The 25,812-nt window shown below is 46.7% G+C and overlaps 1 protein-coding gene across 1 annotated transcript in view; it reads right to left on the bottom strand.

Moving 5' to 3' along the window:
• Positions 1-708: 708 nt before the first annotated feature.
• STAB2 (stabilin 2) overlaps positions 709-25,812 on the bottom strand; it is a 473,152-nt gene continuing 448,048 nt past the window's right edge. Inside the window, 4 exon segments of the mRNA XM_029599680.1 lie at positions 709-1,136; positions 17,529-17,654; positions 20,226-20,354; positions 23,049-23,159. Coding sequence (XP_029455540.1) covers positions 1,086-1,136; positions 17,529-17,654; positions 20,226-20,354; positions 23,049-23,159 — 417 coding nt within the window. The 3' untranslated portion in view covers positions 709-1,085.

Below are 25,812 nucleotides of genomic sequence, written 5' to 3' on the forward strand. Positions count from 1 at the left end.
TTATTCACTGTGGGTGATAAAATGACAAGTGGCAATCCCGAATGAGTAACTTCACATCATTCCTCTATATGCCTTAATTCCAAGCCTGCATACACCTCACTGCATTTACCAGATAATGTGATATTTTCCTTAATGATGCTCAGGATTAGCAGAAACAGGCTAGAGAAGATGGGGCAAGTGGGCTCTCTGTTAATCAGCCCTCAACATACTGCAGTTTGTTTTAAAAATTTAATGTGATACATTGAGTATCTGCATGGGTAGACCTCTGCATTATTTTTAAATGAAGGCAAGAAACTTTGGCTTCTGAACAGCACCGCCCTATCACCAGTGCTCATGATTTGTTTCTGTGGATACAATGTGGGTTTTTTTGGGGGGGCGGGGGTGGAGGAGAGGTAAAGGTAAATGTCCACCACTCTTGTTCTCGTCTTTATTAGAGGGTTCTAGAGCAGCAGGCCAGTGTTCTCCTTGAATAAGACCCCTAGTTGCTCACATATTGGAGGTATTTTCATGTGTTTATTTGGAGGGGGGGTGGAACTCTTCAGAATGGAAAAGAAATAAGCAATCAGAATTATAAAGGAACAAATTGTATTTTATCCTTCATCTGCTTTACAAACTGATCAGAAAACATTTCTACATAAAGTGCAATATGAGAAGTGATTCATTTATATTGTTTTTGGGTAAAAAATCAAACTAACTGCATTTTGAGAGTGCTGTAAATGTTCTGTTGGTATTTTTGGCATTTTATTTCGAGGAAGACACAGTAGTTAATAAATTGAAAATTACTGACAGAGGTACAGGAACGAGATTCTCCTGCTCAAATTATATAGTCCACTGTGTATTATAAAAGTACTTTTTTTTGTTGTTTTGAATGCGTCTTGCTAAAACACGTAAAGACGATAAAAGAATTACGTAACGCTTTACATGTGACGGCGGGTACGACAGCACTGCAGCCATGTTTTTGCAATGCAGAAATGTGTTTTCCTTGAGGTCTTGATCCAGACATTGGCTATTCAGAGCGTGGTCCAGTAAATATTAATTTTAAGCCGTTCTTCACAGTCGTCATTACGTCTTCTACATCTGTGCTTTCAGTGCTGATCGTGAAGGCCACTTATCACCAGCTGCTGTTCATCACAGTCCTGTAAAGAGAGAGAACAGCTGCTGAAGCGTCATGGCGAGCAGGAAGCGATTCCTGAACCAGCACGCCTGCCCAGGTTCTCAAGAAGTGTTACCCCTGCTAGGGGTACATGAAAAAAAAAAAGGGTATTAATGCTGGAAGATTTCTATCCTGGCACCAGGTCTGTGGGTTTTTCAAAATCTGATCGGTTAAGATGGATTGGATCTGACTAGGCATCGTGGCACAGGCCGGGGAAAACAAATGAAAACACTTTTTCCCCTCTGTGACCATCTACCTGTTCCCCCACCGCGTTCCCCCCTCCCCAGCCACCAAAATGTTTCCCAGACTTTCTTCAGAATGGCTCTTTATAGAATCTACACACCGGGAGCAGTAAAGATAGCCTCACACAATAGTTCTGGCTTCTTGCATTGTCTTGCAATGAAGTAAAGAGAGTCAAATCTACTTTTCCAAATTTCATAGGTAAGGCAGCCACAGTAATTAAGAGAAACCGTAGGAAATCAATATTTCATTAAATTACTTGGTACTAGTGCAATGCCTCCAAATTCATGTTCGGTAATATAAAGGCTATATTCCTAGCGTGCAGCCAGATGGACTCAGGACCAATGGGTATTGTGCTCTCCTGATAGCAGATGGGAGACAGAGTCAGATTTCAACTCTGACGTCAGCCTACATATACCCGTGCAGGATGCTTAGCTCTTCAGTATTTCTCCGTCTCCCATAGCCGATGCGGACATTATCCAAAACAGAATAGTGTAACATTTACAAGAAAGAAGAAAGAAAATTTACCTTTAAGAAGAGAGCCCTGCTTCTCCTGCGGTGAAACCTAACGGTCCCTCCCCCAGTTGAGACTTTCCTGAGGTCGATTCGATATCCCTCAGAGGTGAGCCTTAGTCTGCCAGCCAATTCCCGGTGTGGACGTTGCCCCCAGGCTGGCTGAAAGGCAGCGGGTGCAGATTCGAGTGCGGCGCACACAACTGCACGCATAACTGTGCCACGAGCACAAAATCCGCTGCCTGCACGCATAACTTGTGCGTATGTACTGCGCATAACTTCTGCGCTCCTGACATGCACAACTAAGAGCATCTGCGTGCATATCTCTCGCACAGATGATTTTTTAAGTCTTATACATGCACAAACAATGGCACCACCATCCAATAAGGCCAAAGGACCCTTCCTTTACCCAGCCTGCCACTTGAGAGCTGCACAGCCTGAATTAGAATCCCTCCTGTTCCAGCAGTGCGAACATAACCAGGGAGAACCAAATCAAGACCTCCCACAGCCAGGAGCGGGATCCGGAACCACTGATGATGGCACCTGGGACCTAACTATCGGGCCTGTGCGCGTGATTCAGTATTTAAATTAGGTGCGGCGTCCCTAGCGCCTCCTTTTGCCCCAGAGCGGCAGCTGTCAGCGGGTTTGACAGCCGATGTTCAATTTTGCCGGCATCGGTTCTCGAGCCCGCTGACAGCCATGGGCTCGGAAACTGGACGCCGGCAAAATTGAGCGTCCGGTTTTCGACCCGACAGCTGCCGGCCGACTTCAAAAATTTTTTTTTTTTTACTTTTTTTACCCTTCGGGACCTCCGACTTAATATCGCCATGATATTAAGTCGGAGGGTGCACAGAAAAGCAGTTTTTACTGCTTTTCTGTGCACTTTCCCGGTGCCCGAAGAAATTAGCGCCTACCTTTGGGTAGGCGCTAATTTCTGAAAGTAAAATGTGCGGCTTGGCTGCACATTTTACTTACTGAATCGCGTGCGAATACCTAATAGGGCCATCAACATGCATTTGCATGTTGAAGGCGCTATTAGGTTTGGCGGGTTGGACGTGCGTTTTCCGCCCCTTACTGAATAAGTGGTAAGGGAAAATGCGTGTCCAATGGCTGGTACTGTATTGGCCCGTATGTCCAATTCGGCGCCCCCACAGGAAAGTTCCTCCGGGGCTTCCACTACAACCCCTCCTGGTATCAACATGGACCCAGGAACCTCCTCCTGGGTGGAATTTTTGAAAGGGCTGCAAACCTTTGTCCAGGTGCAACCAGCCCCGGCTGCCCACTTGCCTCAAACTCTGCCAGAAGCACAAGTCCTTCCCAGCACCTCCCGAGGCTCTAGAGACATGTCTCTCCTATCCAAGATCATCCCGGATGGGGATCCAGACACCTCAGAGGAGGAAACCGACTCCCTGAAAGAAGGGGAAATCCCCCCCCAGGGATGGAGCCATACCGGACCATGCTCCGATTCTTCCATAAAGACGAATTACCAGCCTTCGTGTCCCAAACTGTGAAGACACTGGGCCTCCCAGGCACGGACCTTACATTAGAACCTAAAAAGAATCCCGTGTTGGTGTACCTCTGTAAAGCCTCATGCTATTTTCCTATGTTGGAACCCATCAAGGAACTGATTGACCCGGAATGGAATGCTCCAGAGGCCAGTTTTAAAGGGGGACAGGCACTAGAAGCCCTATACCTGCTGGAACCCACGGCCAAGGAACGTCTACGCTTCCCTAAAGTGGACGCTATGATCTGTGGTATCACAAAACACACCACAATCCCTGTGGAGGGAGGAGTTGCACTGAAGGACACCCAAGACAGAAGGCTGGAAGCCATCCTTAAGCAGCCCTTTGATGTCTCAGCAATGACGCTACAAATTGTCTCCTGCTGCGCCTTGGTGGCACGTTCCTGTTTGATCCTCTCCAGAAACTCTACCACGCCCGGAGAAGCGATGGAACCTGCAGGCTCCTTCCTCACAGATGCTACCGCTGACCTTGTGTGCACATCATCCAGGGGTGTCGCAGCCGCAATGGCGGCCAGAAGACAATTATGGCTCCAAAACTGGTTGGCTGACATGACTTCCAAGGCGAATCTCACAAAAATGCCTTTTAAAGGATCTCTTCTGTTTGGAAGCGAACTGGAGAAGTTAGCCAACAAATGGGGCAAATCCCCAGTACCCCGATTACCTGAAGATGGGAACAAAAGAACATATCAGTGCTCCTCCCCCCGCAGAACCAAGGGTAGAGGATTGCAGCGTTTTAAACCTTACAGGAACACACAGTCCCAAGCACCTCGTAATTCAGGAAGGTTTCAGTCCTTTCGGAACAAGCACATTAAGAGAGGAGCAAGCTCAGGGGCAGGTTCCGGCCGTGCCCCACAAGAAGACGCAGACCCATCCACAGGAAGAAGACATAGGGGGCAGACTTAACCTCTTCTACCAAAGATGGGTCGAAGTGACATCGGACAAGTGGGTCCTATTATTCGAGAGGGATATGCCCTGGAATTCCAAAGCATCCCCCCAGACAAATTTATGGGATCACTGTGCCACTCCCACTCCAAGAGACTGGCAGTGGAAACCACGCTAGCAAGACTACTCAGTCTGAAGGCAATATCTACGGTGCCCACGTCTCAACAAAATGCTGGTCACAATTCCATCTATTTTATCGTTCCCAAGAAAGAAGGAACATTCCGACCCATCCTGGATCTCAAGGCCTTCAACCATTACCTGAAGGTACCACACTTCCGCATGGAAACCCTACGCTCCGTTATAATGGCAGTGCAACCAGAAGAATTCTTAACCTCCCTGGACCTATCCGAAGCCTACCTTCACATCCCGGTCCATCAGGACCACCAGCGCTTCCTGCGCTTTGCAATACTGGGCAATTGTTACCAATTTCGAGCGCTACCCTTCGTACTAGCCACCGCTCCCAGAACCATCACCAAAATTATGGTGATAGTAGCGGCTGCACTGAGGAAAGAAGGCTTTCTGGTACATTCTTACTTGGATGATTGGCTGATCAGAGCAAAGTCTCAGGAGGAGAGTCGCCACGCGACCACCAGCGTCAAGAACTTACTACAAGAGCTCGGGTGGGTCGTGAACACAGCCAAGAGCTGCCTACAGCCCTCCCAGTCACTAGAATACCTGGGAATCTGGTTCGATACCAAGCTGGACAAGGTCTACCTTCCCCCTCCAAGGAGAAGGAAACTGATGGGTCAATTGCGAAAGCTGTTGAACTCTGTTCGCTCCAAGGTATGAGACTACCTTCAAGTTTTGGGCCTCATGACCTCAACTCTGGAAGTTGTTCTGTGGGCAAGGGCCCATATGCGACCAATCCAACGCTCCCTATGGAACCCAGTGTCCCAGAACTACTCAATTCGCCTCCAGCTACCGACAGAGGTTCGGCATCAGCTTCAATGGTGGCTACAAAAAGAACACCTAAGCAGAGGTGTAAACCTATCCTCACCAAAGTGGATCTTGCTCACCACGGACGCGAGGGTGGGGAGCCCACTGTCAGGAGCTAACAGCCCAGGGACAATGGAACAAAGAAGAGGCAGAATGGAACATAAACCGCAGGCAGGCTAGTCTGACCGCTCGAGCGGTCAGACTAGCCTGCCTGCGATTCAGCTACAGACTCCGAGGTGAGTCTGTCAGCCATGTCGGACAACGCCACAACCGTGGCCTACATCAACCGCCAGGGAGGAACCAGGAGCCAGCAGGTGTCTCTGGAAATAGACCCTCTCATGAAGTGGGCAGAAACAAACCTGCAAGGGATTTCGGCCTCCCACATCACGGGAAAAGACAACATCTCAGCGGATTACCTCAGCAGAGAGAGCCTAGACCCAGGGGAATGGTTGCTGGTGGACACAGCCTTCCAGATGATAGTGAATTGATGGGGTCCCCCAGCCATGGACCTCCTAGCAACTCATCACAATGCCCAAGTCCCCAGATTCTTCAGCCGCAGACGAGAACCACAGTCTCAAGGAATCAATGCTCTCATCCAGAACTGGCCAGAGGAAGACCTCCTGTATGCCTTCCCACCCTGGCCACTACTGGGCAGGGTCATTCACAAGATAGAGCACCATAGGGGACTAGTCCTACTAGTCACCATGGATTGGCCAAGAAGACCATGGTATGCAGACATGCAAAGACTATTGGCGGGGAATCCTCTGCGTCTACCGCCATATAGGGACCTTCTTCAGCAGGGACCGATCTCCCACGAAGACCCGGCTCGATTCTCTCTTACGGTATGGCCCTTGAGAGGACTACCCTTAAGGAGCGCGGCTACTCAAAAGCAGTGATTGACACCCTGCTCCGAGCACGCAAGTTCTCCACAACTGTCTTACATACGGATCTGGAGATTATTTGAAGCCTGGTGTGAAGACCGCACCCTCCTTCCGAGGACAGCCAAGATTCCCACGATCCTAGAATTCCTACAGGATGGCATGCAGAGGAGGTTCTCTCTCAACTCCCTCAAGGTTCAAGTCGCTGCACTGGCCTGTTTCAGGTCCAAAGAGGACAACATCAGACTATCAACTCATCGTGATGTGTCTCGCTTCCTGAAAGGAGTTAAATAACTCCGGCCACCTCTAAAGTGGCCGGTGCCTCTATGGAACCTCAACCTAGTACTAGACTTCCTAGCAGGAGAGTCCTTCAGACCAACAAGCGGCCTGTCTCTATGCCTCTTGACCTTAAAGACTGCATTCTTGATCGCAATATGCTCAGCTCGGCACATCTCGGAACTTCAAGCATTATCCTGTCGAGAACCATTCCTCAGGTTCACCCCAGGCACCATACAGCTGCGTACGGTGCCATCCTTTCTTCCAAAAGTGGTTTCCCAGTTTCATATGAACCAGACCATATCCTTACCATCACCAGATGAACACAGAGATTCGGAAGACTCGCGCCTCCTTCGCCACCTGAATGTCGGCAGAATCCTAGTCCGATACCTCAAGAAATCGGAAGCCTTGCGCAAAACTGATCACCTGTTCATCCTTCACGGTGGGAAGAAACAAGGGGAAGCAGCATCGCGGGCGACCATAGCCCGCTGGATCAAAGAAGTCATTAATGCTGCCTACGTAAAGGTAGGAAAACCACTACCCTCTACAGGTCAAGGCACATTCTACTCTTGTGTTTGTGGCATTGTGGACCCTTGGTCGCAATGGAGATGACTCCGCCCAAGGGGAGGGGCCCCGTGAGGAACCACTGCGATAGGCTGAACTCAGATAGCAGACACAGTATGGATAGAGGCTTTATTGTACTGCTTGTAGATAGATGGTAAAGCAGGAAGATAAGGCACTGATCCCAGAAGTGCCAGTACGTTCAACATGCTCAGAAGTGCTCACCCAGATGTTTCACGATGGCGGAAGCCTGCAGTGCAGGTGACGTCGCAGTTGGTGGGTGGAGCTGGAGCACCAGATCGTAGAGGTGCTCACAAGAATGATGGCGTCTTCCTGATGGTGGAAAGTTGGGACCGAAGGTCCGTGGTGCAGGACATAATGGGTGGTAGGCCCTCGAGGAGCGAGTACCCAATGGTCCGATATCCTGAAATGTAGAAGAGAGAGAGAAAGACCCCCGAGGAGCGGTTGTCTAGTTAGAGAGGACCCCGAAGGGTAGATGGAAGCGAGAGACCCCCGAGGAGCGGGTATCTTGAGCTTCTACTGGAGCGAGGCCCTTGGAGAAAAGCAGCATCTAAGCATGCAGCTTAAAGCGGTCAGAGTAGCTTAAACCGAAGTCCTTGCTAACTCAAACTGGTAGTGAAAGCGGAAGCTAGATATACCCGGAGGTACTGACGTCTTGTTGTGGAGTCGCCCCCGAGGTTCCCGCCATGACATGTATTTGAGCATAGGAGGTGTGCGCGCTTGCGCCCTAGGAGGCCACGGGAGTGAGCATGGCGGCTGGGGATGCCCATGCTGGTCTGGAAACGCCGAGACCCTTGGCACTCAGCACCGGAGGCAGCCATCTTGCCCAAAGAGAGAGAAAGGGGAGAAAAAGAGGTAAGGCAGAGCGGTCGCAGCCATCTGCGACCGACTGATGCAACATCTACAAGTGTCTAGGCAGTCTCCTGGGCTGAAACCAGGCTGCTTTCACCAGCCGAGATCTGTCGGGTGGCGACATGGTCCTCCCTACACACCTTCTCCAGGTTCTACCGCCTGGATGTCCAGGCCACAGAGGATACAGCCTTCACAAGAGCAGCACTAAGTGGGCCACGGGCAGCCTCCCACCCGTTAGGGGAGTAGCTTTTGTACATCCCATTGGTCCTGAGTCCATCTGGCTACACGCTAGGAAATGGAGAAATTACTTACCTGATAATTTCGTTTTCCTTAGTGTAGACAGATGGACTCGGCATCCTGCCCACGGCTGCTCCGGAAATAGAGAACCTCGGATATCAATCTAGAGACTGTACGGGTAAGCCTCGGCCTACCTCTGTGTTAAGACACCTGCAGTTACCTAGGTGTCAGCGTTTATTGTTTCAGCGCACCGGTGGTCTCCAGTGCCAAAACGGTTTATATATATATATATATATATATATATATATATGTAAAATCAGTTGAACCTGTTCAAAGTTAATCAAGTATACTCAAGTGCAATTAAGTATCAAGCAACATATATCCACACTGGCTTTTCAAGGAGAATACTGAAGAGCTAAGCATGCTGCACGGGTATATGTAGGCTGATGTCAGAGTTGAAATCTGACTCCGTTTCCCATCTGCTATCAAGAGAGCACAATACCCATTGGTCCTGAGTCCATCTGTCTACACTAAGGAAAACAAAATTATCGGGTAAGTAATTTCTCCATTACCCATATAAATGTTCAAAAACTATTTACCTATATAAATGGCTACTTACATAGGTAAATGGGCTACTTGAAAATTGCCCATCCTGCATACAGGCAAAGTTCATTAGTGTTCCAGCAGATGTGCACTTTTACACACATTCTTGTGGAAGTGTTCCCAGGGTGGGATAAGGCCATGGGAGGCAACGTTGTGCATAGCTTTGCCTGTTCAAAACTATGCTTTTTTTTTTTTATCAGAAAAATTATCTACAGAAAAAGCAGGTGCAAATTTCTGCGGATACTTTCTCTTTGAAATTTGATGCAAAGTTTGCAGATAAAAGTACCCATGGACTTTGCAACTGCTCACACAAAGGGTCATTCATCAAAGTGCGTTATGGTGTTACTGCCTGCGATAACTTTCGTGTGCATTATCACGTTATCATAATGCATGGTGCGAATGCAAACTTAGCAAATTTATTCAAAGGGGTGGGATTGGTGAGGGGTTTGGGCGGGATTAATGAAAATGAGGAGTGCTATCGCACTATTGCATGCTTTTAATGCCAGAAATAACTACACCTTTTTTTCTTGGTGTTAAACTGTGTAATGTGCCCGAAATGGCTGTAATGCAATTTTCAATAAGTATTGCAAATTCTGTTTTGGGCATTTTTCGGTGAGGGAAGAGGAGAGAGGAAAGGAGTGGAGGAGTAGAGGGAGAGTGAGAGAGAGAAAGCCTCTGGGGTAACATACATAATAGTCAACTATTTATAGTACTATAGGAGGGCCAGCTAGTAACTTGAAGTGAAGTTTTGGTGGTGGTATAGGGTTTTGGGGCCAGTTTCACATGCAGAGTGAGACGTACAAACAACACAGTACACCTCAGTGAAGGAAGATCTGATGTCATCTGAAGTGAGGAAAGTCACACATAGATGAGATTTCTACAATGTTCTCATGCCCTAACTCAGGGGTGGGCACTTCCGGTCCTCGAGGGCCACAAACCAGTCTGGTTTTCAGGATATCCCTAATGAATATGCATATGAGAGATTTGCAGGCACTCTGCCTCAGTTGTATGCAAATCTATGTCATGCATATTCATTAGGATATCCTAAAACCTCGACAGGTTTGTGGCCCTTGAGGACTGGAATTGCCCACCCCTGCCCTAACTTGATGGATTCTCTACCACGGTACTATCAAGCTAGGGCGAGAGAACATTGAAGTAATCTCATCTTAGTCTGACATTTCTTACTCCAAATGACATCAAATCTTCACTGAGGTGTACTGTACTTATCATACATCTCACTCTGCATGTAAAACTGGCCCCAAAACCCCAGACCACCACCAAAAACCTCACCTTGAGTTACTAGCTGGCCCTCTAATATGGGCTGATGCAGTAAAGTGCGCTCAGGCTGAGCGCACTGTTAGCCCCCATTTGGCCAAGCATTTTCGACGCGTTATTTTTACCCCTTATACAGTAGTGGAAAACGCGAGGCCAACCCCCCCGAAACTAATAGCGCCCGCAACATGCAAATGCCCACAACATGCCGCACATTTTACTCTCAGAAATTAACTCCTGCCAAAGGCAGGCATTAATTTCGGCTGGCACCGGGGAAGTGTACAAAAAGGCAGAAAAAAATGCTTTTCTGTACACCCTCTGACTTAATATCAAAAAAATTAAAAAAAATTAAAAATAATAATAAAAAAAAAAAATTAAAAATCTGCCCGCGGCCTGCTGGTTGGAAGACGGATGCTCAATTATGCGGGCGTCTGTTTTCCAAACCCGTGGCTGTCAGCGAGTTCGAGAACCGACGGTGGTAAAATTGAGCGTCGGCTGTCAAACCCGCTGACAGCCACCACTTCTGTCAAAAAGGAGGCGCTAGGGACGTGTTAGTGTCCCTAGCGCCTCCTTTTACAGTGGGCCCTCATTTGCATTTTTTGTTTTTCTGAATCGCGCGCCCAGGAGAATGGCCTGGGCGCGCACTGGGAGAGCATCTCCCGTGGGGTTTTCTGTATCGGCCCGATAGTGATTTAAATAGTTGACTACTATGAAGACCTTATAAAGAGTCTCTCTCGCTCTCGCTCTAGCTCCCTCTCCTTCTCTCTCTCTCTCTCTCTCTCTCACATAAACTACCTATGCAAAGCACATGGTATAGTAATTCTAAAATTATCATAGCCTCACCCCTTTTTCTTATCATGGGCGTATCTATGCAAACATTATAGCATTTTGATGAATCTAGGGATTAGTTCTATAAGAAAATTATTCCTTACCTGCTAATTTTCAGTCCTGTAGTACCAAGGATCAGTCCAGACAGTGGGTTATCTCCCCCTTCCAGCAGATGGAGTCAGTTAGAACTTTGAAGGATGCTTCCTTATAAGGTAGTGCACCCTCTACTAATCCTCAGTATGGAGTATATCAAAGCAAAGAGGAAAATCTGGATGGATCAAGAACAATATAATTAAGTAACAAATAACAGTGTGCAAAAGGCACAAAACAGTGTCAGACAACAAACTTGCAGAATGAACCATTAACCAGCCAAAGGAAAAAAGGCACTGAAGAACAATTTGAGCAGAGAGCCAATCCCAAACCCAATAAAACAGTCAGGGAGGGTGTCTGGACTGATCCTTGGTACTACAGGAACGAAAATTAGCAGGTAAGGAATAATTTTCTTTTCCCTGTATGTACCAGGATCAGTCCAGACAGTGGGATGTACCAAAGCTTCCCTACGTAGGGTGGGCCCTGGAAAGCCCTGCTCGAATGACCCTAGAGCCAAAGGAGCCAAAAGTAGGCAACTGTATGTGTAGACAATAATGACGAGCAAAGGTATGTAATGATTTCCAAGTTGTCGCTCGACAAATCTCCTGGAACAAGACTGATTGCATCTCCACCCAGGAAGCAGCCTGAGCTCAAAGAGAATGAGCCTTGACACCCGCCGGAGATTGTCAACCCGCTCCAATGTAGGCCACCGAGATCGCCTCCTTCAGCCAGCAAGCAATGGTAGTTTTCGACGCCTTGGCCCCCTTCCTCGGACCATGCCAGAGAACAAAAAGATGGTCCGACAAGCGAAAATCATTAGTGACTTCCAGATAGCGAATGAGGATACCCTTGACATCTAACTTGCGTAGATCTGCCAATGCATCCGCTGAGAAGGACGGAAGCTCTACCATGCTGAGGGGGCACTCCATGAAGTTAGCATGGGGCACATTTAAAACTAATCGGAGAAAGTTCTTTTTTACTCAACGCACAATTAAACTCTGGAATTTGTTGCCAGAGAATGTGGTTCGTGCAGTTAGTATAGCTGTGTTTAAAAAAGGATTGGATAAGTTCTTGGAGGAGAAGTCCATTACCTGCTATTAAGTTCACTTAGAGAATAGCCACTGCCATTAGCAATGGTTACATGGAATAGACTTAGTTTTTGGGTACTTGCCAGGTTCTTGTGGCCTGGATTGGCCACTGTTGGAAACAGGATGCTGGGCTTGATGGACCCTTGGTCTGACCCAGTATGGCATTTTCTTATGTTCTTATCTGATTCAAGTGGAACTCGGAAACCACCTTGGGCAGAAAAGCAGGCACAGTGCGCAAGGAAACTCCCAAATCCGTAAAACGAAGGTAGGGCTCTCTGCACGAGAGTGCTTGAAGCTCTGAGATTCTGCGGGCAGAACAGATAGCTGCCAGGAAAACAGTATTGAGAGTGATATCCTTGAGGGTCGCGGAACGCATGGGTTCAAAGGGTGGACCGACCAAGATTCAGAGAATGAGATTGAGACTCCACGAAGGATAAAGAGCGTGGACCGGGGGTTTCACGCGCTTCACCCCCTGAGGAATCGCATAATATCTGGGTGAGAGGAGAGGGAAGTTCCCTCTTGTTGATGAAGTAGAGAGCCTAGGGCAAAGACTTGCACTCTCAGTGAGTTGTAGGCCAGACCCTTGTCCAGTCTCTGTTGAAGAAAAGATAGGATCTGAGCCACCGAGGCGGTCCGTGGTGACACAGGTATGGAGGCACACCAGTTCTCAAAAACTTTCCATACCCTGATATAGGAGATGGAGGTAGACGTCTTTCTAGCCTTGAGGAGGGTCGAGATAACGGCCTCTGGGTATCCATGCCGTCTCAGCTGGCGCCTCTCAAAAGCCAGGCCACAAGACAGAAGATATCGGTCTGGGCAAAAGATACCGGACCCTGATGCAGCAAGCGTGAAGGTGACCCAAACGAAGAGGTCCGTCCACTGCGAGGTTGATCAAGTCTGCAAACCACGGACGACGGGGCCATTCCGGCGCCACCAGCATTACCGAACCCTGGTGGGACTCTATTCTCCGGAGTAACTTGCCCACCAGAGGCCAAGGGGGAAACACGTAGAGGAGAACGTGACGGGGCCAGGGGAGGACTAAGGCATCCACTCCCTCTGCGCCGTACTCTCTTCTGCGACTGAAGAATCGAGCTGCCTTGGCATTCCGGGAGGTTACCATTAGATCCAGATAGGGGTCCCCCATCTGTGGAACAGGAGATTCATCGCCTCCTCTGAGAGTTCCCACTCTCCGGGATCTAGATGTTGACAACTGAGAAAGTCGGCTTGAATGTTGTCTACGCCTGCGATGTGGGAAGCTGCTAGGCGGGAGAGATGAGTCTCCGCCCACACCATCAACCTGTCTGTCTCCCGAGAGACATGCTGGCTCCTCGTGCCCCCTTGGCGATTGATGTAGGCCACAGTGGTCGCATTGTCTGAGAGTATTTGGACTGCGCGATGATGGACGAGAGGTAGGAAGCGTTTCAATGCCAGACGCACTGCTCTGGTCTCCAAGCAATTGATCGGCCAAGTTGCTTGGGACGGCATCCACTTCCCTTGTGCAGAACTCATCTGACACACCGCTCCCCAGCCAGAGAGACTGGCGTCCGTCGTGACGATTACCCATTTTGGGATGTCCAAAGGAACACCCTGGAGAAGATAAGACAGGTTGAACCACCACAAGAGACTGTCCTTGGCTCCCTGCGGGAGAGGAAGGATGGCTTGGAAGTCCTGAGACACCGGCTTCTAGCTGGAGAGCAAGGCGTGCTGTAAGGGACGCATATGTGCAAACACCCAGGGGACCAGATCGATGGTGGAAGCCATGGATCCCAGGACCTGGAGGTAATCCCACACCATTGGAAGTGAGAGCCTGATGAATCGCTGTATCTGAGCTATGAGTGTATGAGCCCTGTCCGGGGGCAGAGACACCTTGCCCAGTGCTGTGTCAAAATGCTCCCCCAGGAAGTCCAGAGACTGAGATGGAGAAAGGCTGCTCTTGGCGAAGTTGACCACCCAACCGAAGGAGTGAAGAAGCGACACCTTGTCGACCGCCCGGTGGCACTGGGCGGAGGACTTTCCCCGACTGAGCCAGTCGTCCAGGTATGGGTGCACAAGACTCCCTCCCTCCGGAGAGCGGAAGCTACTACTATCATCACCTTCATGAAGGTTCGAGGAGCGGTTGCAAGACCAAAGGGTAGAGCCTGGAACTGGAAATGCTGTCCCAGAATCTTGAATCGCAGAAAACGCTGGTGCGCTTGGAGGATGGGAATGTGTAGATAAGCTTCCATCAGATCCAGGGAGGCCAAAAATTCTCCAGAGTGTACCGCCGCTATCACGGAGCGCAAGGTTTCCATCCGAAAGTGGGGAATCTTGAGGGCCCTGTTGACCATCTTCTTGGGGACTAAGAAGTATACTGAATAATGTCCCTGGCCTACTTCCAGGGGGAGGACCGGACGAATCGCTCCGAGAGCCAGAAGCATGTCAAGTGTCTGCTGGACTATGAGTTGTTTTTGGACTGGGCCACATCGAGAGAAGAGGAACCTGTCTCTTAGCGGCCGAGCAAATTCTAACGCGTAGCCATGTCTTAGAATATCCAGGACCCACTGATCTGATGTGATGTTGACCCACTCCTCGTAGAAAAGGGAGAGACGTCCCCCTATCCTGGGGATCGGGGAGTGGGCCGGCATAGCTTCATTGTGAAGACTTGGAGGACATCCCCTGGGCCGGACCAGAGCGGGGCTGTCTTCGGGCACGAAAGGACTGAGTCCAGGATTGAGATCGAGAGGACGGCTGACGAGGAGCTGCAGTCCTTGCCTGGCGGAAATGACGTTGATTCCTGAATCGGCTTCTAGTGGAATTAAAAGACCTAGAAGAACGAGGGTGATCCTCTGGCAGTTTGTGTACCTTATTCTCTCCAAGGGACTTGATAATCTGGTCCAGATCCTCCCCAAATAGTAGCTTTCCCTTGAAGGGTAGGGATCCTAGCTGCGACTTGGAAGAAGAATCCGCCGACCAGTTGTGAAGCCAGAGGAGGCGTCTAGCCGAGACTGCAGAAACCATAGATCTGGCCAATACTCTCAGAATGTCATATAGAGCATCTGCTCCATATGCTATGACAGCCTCCAGGTGGTCTGCCTGAAGTGCTTCCTCAGGAGGCAACTCCTGGGAGCTGAGCAGCTGTTGAAGCCAGCGGAGGCCTGCACACTGAGCGAAGGAACTACAAATGGCCATCCGGACCCCCAGGACGGACACCTTGAAAACTCTAAGATAAACTTCCAGCTTTCGATCTTGAAGATCTCGCAAGGCTGCACCACCCATTACTGGAATGGTAGTTCTTTTCGTCACCGCTGAGACTGCAGAATCTACTTTGGGAACCTTAAGAAGCTCCAGGAAATCATCCGGGATAGGATATAGCTTATCCATGGCTCTGCCGACCTTGAGGGAGGTCTCCGGAGAATCCCATTCCTTGGATAACAGTTGAAGGAACGTGGGATGGGAAGGAAAGGACCTACACGGCGGACGTAGACCAGCCAGAAGGGGGTCCCTTTCTTCGCTGGTGGATTAGGCTCAGGTGGGTCCTGAGGGGCCTCAATGTCCAATTCCTGTAGGATATGTGGAATGAGGGAGTCCAGCTCATCCCTCCGGAAGATCCGCAGGACTCTAGGATCATCCCCTTCCAATTGAGCCGTAGTTGAAGGTTCATCCGGATCCGGGTCCTGCTGAGGAACAGACTCCCCCTCGGAGCGCTTGAGGTGGTCGGAGGTACCCCTGGTCCTGGGACCTCTGACCCTTGGGCACTCCCCACTGTCTGGGCATTTCCCAAGCCCTCAGTGGACTCAGCCATTCTGGGTACCTTAGGAGGAGGAGGTCCCGCCAAAACTTCCTGGTGCTGGCCCATTCTGGCCAGGTAAGCATTGTGAAGCAGGAGAACAAAATCCGTGGAAAACGGAGGTAGCCCCGATGGAGGAAGAGTGGGAAGATCCCCCAACGGAGGAAAAGGCTCCAGAGGTGGAACGGGTGTTAGCGCCGGAGCAGCCGAGTCTGGAGACAAAATGGCCGCCGTTCCCACGGTCAGAAGACGAGAACCAGAGCGGCCCGGTGGTTGAGAGGGTCCCTCTCCACCAGGGAGGCAAGCTATGCAAATCCCCTTGCGAGAGAGCCTCGACCCGGGCTCTCCACAAGCGCAGCACCTGGACGAACGTGGCATGGGGAACCCCGATGGAGCCGCGAGGGAACCAGCTGTTCTTAACGGGAGAAACAGGCAAGGTTTAAAGCTGCGGGAAGTGGGAAAAACCTCCGCTTCAGCCTGTTCTTCCTCACGCTCACCAGGTTCATGGCTGTAAGAAACGGGTAATAGCCTCCGCTTTAGTCCTGCTCTCTCTCTATCCCTCAGCGACCCACAGATAGAGGCACAGAGGAATAACACTTCTCTGTGCCGGCTGCCCCGAGGAAAATGGCGCCACAGGGGGAGAGGTCGGCACCACCGACTTGCACCCCGGAGAGAGGAAGAGAGGAAATAACCTGTCAAAAGGAAATAAAAACAAACTTACCCCGACAACAGAGATGGGAGGGGTGGGGAGAGCTGCAAATAGTACTTCCTGCAAGCTAAGAATGCTCCCACTAAAACAGGAGCAGAGGTCACAGGAGAGCTCTCCAAATAATTCCCTCAGAAATTCAAAATTCAAAGATTTTTTTTTTTTTTTAATTAGACTTGATCCATCCAAAAGAAAGGAAAGCTGATGAAAATAGAGAAAATTCCTAAAATAGCTTTCTAGTCATCTCGGTGGGGAACGAAAGCCACCACTGTCATCTGCTGGAGTCAAGAGAATACTGAGGATTAGTAGAGGGTGCACTACCTTATAAGGAAGCATCCTTCAAAGTTCTAATTGACTCCATCTGCTGGAAGGGGGAGATAACCCACTGTAACCCACTGTCTGGACTGATCCTGGGACGTACAGGGAATTATGTATTTATTTAATAGGCATTTCTTACCCACCCCTCCAAAAAAGGTTTGTGGCAGGGTACAAGAAAAAACACACGTAATGATAAAAACAATTATTACAAATGTAAAACAGATAAAATGAGGTTACGGTCAAACCAGATATAACAAAAAGTGGTTCAGAAAATGGGTTATTGGAGTTCCTCAAGGAAGAAGTGAAAATTACCCCCAAATGCTTATATTATTCCCATCTACATTTTAAAGCAAGTATAATATTCACCTTTTAAATACAAATGCGCCAAACTTTTTTTTTTCCAACTCTTCTTTCAATATTTAACTTTCCACCCCAGTTGGCATGGCCAGGCAGCACCCTCGCTGACCCTGAAGGCAGAAGGGAAGTCTTCCTGGAGACAGTCCCTGGGCATCACTTTATAGGGTCAGAACAATAACGGCAGCGTCTTTCTCCTCTGCCTGGGCTCGAGCATGTCACTTCCGCAGAGCGCCTGAGCCCTGCTCTCCCTAGAGGACAGCAGGCTTGAACAGGACTCCTGCTGTGCCACAGCCTATGAGGCTGGCCTAAGAGGAGTAACCTTTAATTTGAGCATTTCTAGTCTCAAAAGTTGCCAGAAGAATAACTTACAGAAAACTGATCAAAGGCAGGTTCAGGATGTTCAGGGTCGGGAGAGGAGGAAATTTCGTACATCGGATTGGTGATATTTGAACACTTGTCACTTCTCAGTGTTGATACACTTATTTTTTCATCAGACTGCATGAAAACAGATAGAAATTACCTAAAATCAAGAGTACTGCTTCTCTGAAGTTTTGTGGCTGTAGGTGATGGGTTAGTACAATTAGAACAATTGTAGTGGACTTTTTTTTTTGTCTAATCAGAATGCTGTGCATTAATTGATTACTATCTCTAACATTTCCATAAAGTACAGACCATTTTACACTAAAGGCAACATAATGATGATGAGGTCTTCCTGTCGATAACGATGTATGATGTTCCAGCGACTCCCTTTGACTACATTTAGCAACATTGCTACAGCTACATTTTTAAAAAGAAAACCAATGCAAGGGAGCAAAATATCAGTTTTCCATGTCTTCTGAGATGCTAAAAACACACACAAATTAAAATAAGATTCAGGATAAATTCACCAAATTTACTTGCTTGGCAAACAGCAAAAGGTTATTTTTAAAATGGTGTCATATAGTGTGGTGTATGTACTCTGGGGATTGGTTAATGTATTTGAGACATTTTACTGCTTTCTTATTTTGCCAATTTATAGTATATTGCAGGTCCCCAGAGTCCACTAATACTTTATACTTGACATATAGCCCAGCAATATCCAGTGTCCTCGTAAAAAAAAAAAAAAAAAAAAGTAAGTTTCAGTGCAAGCTTTGTAAATTCAGTTTTTCAATAGCAACTTGTGAAAACAGGCTCCTAGGTCTCATTACATCACTCATGATTTCAGAAAAACCTCAGGAGAGCAGCTTAAAGAAATTAAAAAAAACAAAAAACCCCAAAACTTAAAATACATGTTAATGGCTACAGAATAGCTATTGCCACTTGCTATATGCAGTATTCAACAGATGTAATTTTTAAAGGCAACTTTTACTACTTAATTATTTCAATTTCTGCTTATTTGCATTTTGACTTGGGAAAACATTCTGTGAAAAAGATGATGAAGCCACCATGGTATCATTAGCTGATGCCTCCTTTACGTTCTAAATGTTTGAAACTCTGCAATGAGCAATTTCATGGGATTAGGTGGGTCTGTGTGTTCACAAGCTGCTGCTGTGTGATTATCTGGTCCTTGTTAGTGTCAGGATAAATTGGGATTTGGGAAGGACAAACGTTAGGCAAGAAGTATTATTATTTTCCATTTTATTTTCAAAAAGGCTGGTTGGTAGATGTTCAAATTATTCAATTATAAACTTTTATAATGAGTAGAGATGTGAATCGGAACCGGAATCAGAACCATGTGCCAGGGTATCCGTGCCATTGGCCGGCCCCTGTCACATGGAGGGAGCACTGGATGGCCCGTGCCATTTTTAAAGATGGTGCCGGCCATCCAGTGCTCCCTCCATGTGACAGGGGCCGGCCAATGGCACGGATACCCTGTCACATGGTAAGGGCAAAGGGCTATCGGCACCATTTTGATTGGTGGCAGCCGACGGCCCGGAAGCGGGAGATCGCTCCCAGGACCCCCACTGGACCACCTGGTACCTGTAAAACGTTTTTGGGGGGGGGGGGGGTCGGGAGGGTGGGGGAAGCTAAGGGATTAGTTTTAAAGGGTCGGGGTGGGTTTAGGGGTTATTTTTGTGTGCTGTTTTTTTCACCCTCCCCCAAAATGATAAGAGAACCCCCAAGAACAATTTCATGGGGTTTTCCTTTCGTTTTGGGGGAGCCCCCGATTTCTGACGATTTTGAAAATATCGTATGATATTTTCAATCGTCCGAAGCCCGATTCACATCCCCAATAATGAGTGAAGGACAAATGATCCACAGCAGAAAAATATATTTAAAATATTTCATCAGTGCAATAATACTCCCCATGATGCTGTATAATCAAAGAACAGGGATGGGTAAATCTGGATGAAGTGCTACAAAGAGGTCTGGTTTTCAGGATACCCACAACGAATATGCATGAAATATATTTGCATACACTACCTTCATCATATGCAGATATATTTCATGCATACTTAGGCCCAGATTTTCAAAAGCCTACGTGCGCCGGGCCTATTTTAAAAAGGCCCGGCGCACGTAAAGCCCTGGAACGTGCATGCGCGCGCATGTTATAAAATCAGGCGTCCATGTGTGCGCGCCGGGTAACCCGCGCACAAGGTCGTGCGTGCGCTTCTTTGGAAATCTCCCCCTTATTGTGGATAACCAGAAAACTAGACCCGTTTGTGGCAGTTCAGGACTGGGAGCTGCCTACCTCTTCACAGAATATCGTCTTTCCTTGTTTTCATGAGCTGTTCATCTTTGCCTCATGTTTTATAATGCATCTGAGATGTGATGATATTCTAAGATATACCCTGCTGTGTGGTTCCTTAGATCCATGCCATACCTGGGACATGCTTGCTGCCAAGTGCTTATCACTACAGTAAAGTATAATATTAGCAAGATTTTCAGACATAAATTCAATAAGTGTAGGGATGAAGGAAAGCTACTACTGGCATTCATAGAAGGCTGTACCCTTGAGCCAAATTTTTCAGAGTTGGACTGATTAAAAACAAAACAAAACATGAAACCATACTAGAGCATGCTGGATATGAGCTATGGGCGTGCAGAATAATGATTCCATTTTGAGCTTTGACCAATTTCTCCTACCTTGAATCGCTGAAAGCGGAATTGCCTTTTGCTGAATTTGTGGTACAAGTACCCAGCCAAAGCCAGGAGTCCAGTAACCAAGACAATGATGAAAAAGATGACAGCTCCATATCCAGGGTGAAGAGCAGCCTAATTGCAAACAAAACCATTGAAAGATGGTTGGTCGAATGCACCCCAATACAGTGTTTAATAAAATAGGACATTCATAGTAACATAGCTCCTTGTTTTTTTTTTTTCTGGTCTCAATAACACTGAAAATAATGTGACGATGTACAGTATAATTAAATAGCTCACTGGTTCTGAAATAAGCATGAAAAACATCTCTATCGTAAACAATATAATCTAATTTGTGCTTAAGAGGTCTGATTCAGCTATTGGTATTGGTGGCCTCTTCGATGACTGTCATCTATAAAGATTGTGAACCTATTTTCAGGCCTTTATAATGGGAAGCTTGTACATTCACTGCAGGCAGGTGGGAGGTGAAGGGAGAAAAAGACAGCTCGTCTTATGGTAACTGTGGAGTGGTCTCATTTCCCTCCTGCCTGCAGCACAGGGCTATGTTGCCCATTTGTCAAGGCCTAAAAATAAGTTTATATTCCTTGCATTTCCGCTAGCAATGTGGCACGGAACCCAATTGAATTCAGAATGCAGTTTTCATACAGCCACCTCAATCTAACAATTATCATATGACCTCCTTGTGTTTTTCTGGGTGTTTGTCTTTTGAGTTTCTAAAATAAAACATATGCTCTAGGTATATGGAATGGTTTCTAGAAGTGAGTAGTCTTCAGTTTACTAGATGAAGTTCATAGCAAAACTGCATTTATGCTAATTTGGTTCCATTACTGATGTATGATTATCTAAGATCAAGAAAATAGCCCTCAGTATGCCTATGTTGATTGGGAAACTATACCCACTGGTGCAAAATATCCCTGGCACACTTTTCAACTCAATAAAAATTGTCAAGCATTAAATTTGTAGGACTGCCAGATATACAGTATAACACCACATTTTTATAGGCTAAAAACAAGATCAAGGTCCATATTGCTATATTTTTTTTTAAATCTCATGCAGGTAAAAACACTTCCAGTATTGGTAGTATGCAATCTTTGTGTAGCAATCAGTACTTAGCTCTGGTTAAAAATGATAATCCACCCAGTTCACCACAACAGGTTATAAAATCCAGGGTCGGCGCGCGCAAGGGGGTGCACAATTGTTCTGGATGGCCTGCGCCATTTTTAAAGATGGCGCCAGCCGTCCATTACTCCTACCATGTGACAGGGCCTGGCCAATAGCACGGATACCCTGTCACATGGTAAGGGCAAAGGGCCATCGGCGCCATTTTTATTAGTGGCAGCCGACGGCCCCGAGAGCGGGAGATCGCTCCCGGGACTTCCACTGGACCACCAGGTACTTGTAAAAAGTTTTGGGGGGGGTTCGGGAGGGTGGGGAAAGCTAAGGGAACAGTTTTAAAGGGTCGGGTGGGTTTTTTTGTTTATCGGCTCGGCCGCAGCCGATAAAGAAAATCGCGATCGGGCCGCACCAAAAAAAAAATTAACGATGTGAACCGGAATCGGAACTGATTCCGGTTCCGATTCACATCTCTACTCTCCAACACTGCACAGGCTCTTTCCTCTGGCTCATCCCATCCTTTTGCCACTTCTTCATGACCACGACTACCATCACCACTCCAGGGCATTTCCATTGATTGTGTGTTGCACGGCCTGCTGCTTTTATGATTCCCCAGGCTCTGTTCTTCCTGCTTACTCCAGTGGAGAAAGGACTAGAAGTGATCCATGCTGTTCCTCCAGGGCTTTAAAAAGTGAAAAATGAAGCCCTGGCCAAGACATGGGAGAGCCACTGACCCAAAGCAGCACAGCTCCAGAAAGAATCCTGCTTTCCCACATGGAGCCAATGCAGCAAGGCTGATGCAAGAGTATTAAGTGCCCTAGGTGAACCTTACAGCCTTGTACCCCTCCCCCCATCTTCTTCCTCCTCACACACACGCAATTAAAAGTTATGAATTTTACATGGAAAAAGACATACAGCTTTTTTAGTTAAAAATATCACAACATGTATATTATACTTATATGCACTGCAGTGCTGCCAACCAGAAATCCAGCAAAAAAGACACTTGCAACCCATATGACATTAGATGTATTATAATGCATGTTGGGTGTAGGCTTGACCCTCAGAAAGCCATGAGTAAACTGAGTTACAGTTACAATATAGCAAACCTCCCATACCAAAATAGCATTAACTGCCAGCACTTAAACAGCGACAACCCTACCTATGCAAATATTACACCAGGCCATAAATCACCAATATACCTCTTATTACCAAAAAAGAATAAGCCAAGCTGTTATAAGATTTCGTAGCGGCCTCGGAAACGGGGAAAGCCATCAGGGCTCCCCTAGGGCTCGGCGTGCGCAAGGTGCACTAGTGTGCAACCCCTTGTGCGCGCCGACCCCGGATTTTATAACATGCGTGCGGCTGCGCGCGCATGTTATAAAATCGGGCGTACATTTGTGCGGGCTGGGTTGCGCGCACAAATGTATGCCTGCGCATACCTCTTAAAATCCGGCCCTAAATATGTCAGAAAAATGTGAGCTCTCCTTGTGTTCACTCTCTTTCCCACCCACCTACAAGACAATTAGTCTGGATGAACCAACATGTATTCTGGAGAGTTTCTCTTAAACATCTCATGAATATTTTCACAAAAGCAAATGACATATTATACCTAAAAACTAGATGCAAGCTGACAATACTGGATACAGTTAAGAGATTTTTGCAAAAAACATTTTCTTAGTAAAGTATAACACTTACAGGTGGTTCCAGTGGAGCTTTTAAAGGTTCTGAAATGACATGGATTATTCCATTTGAAGCAAATATATCCCACTGCAGAATAGCTCTTCCTGCAACAAATCGGCTCTCATTCTAGGGAAGAGAACAAGAACAACATGGGGCAATGTGAAAATGTTCTTATAAGTGAAAGGTGAACACTCTATTTACACTGGGTTTGCTCAAGACAGTAATCTCAGCTAACATTAGGTGTCATATGAGACTGGGTCAGTAGTGAGCTTTTGACTAGGTGACAGTTAAATAGTTTTTACCCATTCCTGCATTACCTTTCTCTTCCTGCCTCTCCAATAAATAGCGTCTGCCATGAAGCCATCAGTTTTCTACCTCAACCACTTTCCATAAAAACTGTAAGCCATAAATGCAGTAAGAGAGCAAGAATGTTGTATTGCCTCTAAGAACTGCATTCACTGATGCTCTATAGCTATATACATTTATCTATTTATAGAATTTATATGCCCTTGCTACAAAACTATTGCTCATGGCGGACAACAACAGAAATTACCCATTATTGAACTTAAAATGCAAACACAAGTAGTATAAAACCAAAACATTCATTAATGAAATATGTACAAATAAAATTAAAGTGCTATCATAAAATAAAGGAGACGATGTAAATAAATCAATTTCTTACGTAAAATTAATAAAACAATTCTGAAACATCAACCTCTGAGCCTTTAGATTACCTTGTCTGAGAGGCTTTGGCCAGGTAGATAAACTTAAAAGGCAGAAAAACTTAGCAAAACGGTCAAGCTTTAGACAATTTAGAAAACCGCAAGTAGTCCTCTTCCTCCAACCTGATTTTTTTCCCCAGGAAATTTTTTTCCAAAGCATTGGTGCTATGAAAGTAAATGCAGTGCTTCTAGTCTCTGCAAGATGAACTCTCTGCAGAGATGGAACCAGAAAGACAGGCTTCATATTGGGATCTTTAGGCTCATAATGGACAATAAAATGTATACAATCCTCCAAATAAGTTGGACTATTTCCCCTCAGGAGTTTGAAATTCAATGATAAAATTTTGAATTTAGCTTGCCAGCAGACTGGTAGCTGATGAAGTTCCTGTTAACCTGGGCTAATATGGGCATGATATGACCATTCTAAGAGCAGTCTGGCCGCTGAATATTCCAGTAGCTGTAGTTTCCAGATGGCTCTCGCCGACAGTCTTATATACAATGAACAGTAATTAGTTTTTGACAAAGCCAGGGCCTTTATCATTGACCTTAACTCAGAAGGTTGAAAGTAAGGTTTCAGCAGTTGGTTTGATCGTGTCTTCAAAAAAAACCAGACTTTACAACTGAGACACTGTGGGACTCTATGCTTATTCTGGAGTCCAACAATTCTCCAAAATTACGAACCTCCGTTTTTACTGATAATGGTTCACCATCAACTATTATCTGTAAATTTGCATCAGGAGCCTCGTTCCTACTCACCCAGAATATTTTAGTCTTTCTAGCATACAGGCAAATTTTATTAACAACGAGTGATTTGCTGCCTGTAAGCACTTATTCAAATTAGCTACAGCTTGTTGCTGGTTGGGTTTCAATGGTAAAAACAGTTGTATGTCATCAGAATAAATCCTGTATGACCAAGATGGCCGACACATAGGAAGTGAGGAAGGGTCGCTCTGCTCTTTGGTTCCTGAAATTTTACCTGCTACTAATTGCTTTTTCTAATCCTGGACAATGCCTCATACGAAGTGCAAGGCGCGATTAAAGGAGAATATTACCTTAAAGGAAGAAGGACTAAACCAGCCAAAGATTGAGAGATTCTTCGACTCTGTCCCGAGGACGCCGGAGGCGAGGGCCGCTGGGACTTTGGAGCAGGAGCTCGGCTTGTTGTCCATGGCCGATGAGATCTCGCTGAGCCTGGGGGCTCCCGAGACGCCGAAGCCTCCGAAAGCTCGCCCAGGGGAGGGGCAGAGTGAAACATCACGAGCTCTCATGGAGAGGAGAGAGCCTCTGCAAACTGAAACGGATGAGGAGGACGGGGTTTCGACACCCGGAGAAGTAGGAGGAGCGGCGGGAGCCGTGGTTACCTCCACTCCAAACCCCCATAAGGCCAAGCCGGCAAGGAATATCGAGGAAACAGCGCTTCAAAATCTGGTACAATTACAACCAAAACTGGCTTTTTCTTTGCAGAAACTACCCGTAGTCACTTTAGAATCTCTGTGGAATGCAATGACCTCAATTGAGTCTGCAGTAACAACATTGACTCAAGCTTTTTTGGATCTTAATAAAAGAGGGTTGCAGGTAGAAAAAGTGGCAAAAGAAAATCATGAGAAAATAGGAAAATTAGAAGAAAAAATTGAAATAATTGAAAAGGTCCAGGGTAACCTGATAAAAACGGAGACTATTTCAGAAAGGAGACTTGAAAATGTTGAAAATTCATGACGCTATCTAAATCTCCGAATTGTTAATTTTCCTGTAGTAAAGAAAATTCTACCATTGGATATGTTCAAAGAATATATGGAAGCTTGTTTAAAAATTCCAAAAGATATTACCTCAGTAATCACTAAAGTATTCTTTGTTTCCAAAAAGATATTGCCTTCTGAATCTGTAGAAGCACCTGAACAACCCTCTATGAATGTGTCGGAATTGTTAGAGTTATCTATGCACACCGAAGTAAAGTCAAGAGGGACATTGCTGGTATCTTTTGCTTTCGAACAGGATAGAAATATGGTCTTAAAATTCTTTTTTCAAAATAGAACTGTACAATTCTACGGACAAAACAT

This window comes from Rhinatrema bivittatum, chromosome 4 (assembly GCF_901001135.1).
Source record: "Rhinatrema bivittatum chromosome 4, aRhiBiv1.1, whole genome shotgun sequence".
NCBI classification, from domain to species: Eukaryota; Metazoa; Chordata; class Amphibia; order Gymnophiona; family Rhinatrematidae; genus Rhinatrema; species Rhinatrema bivittatum.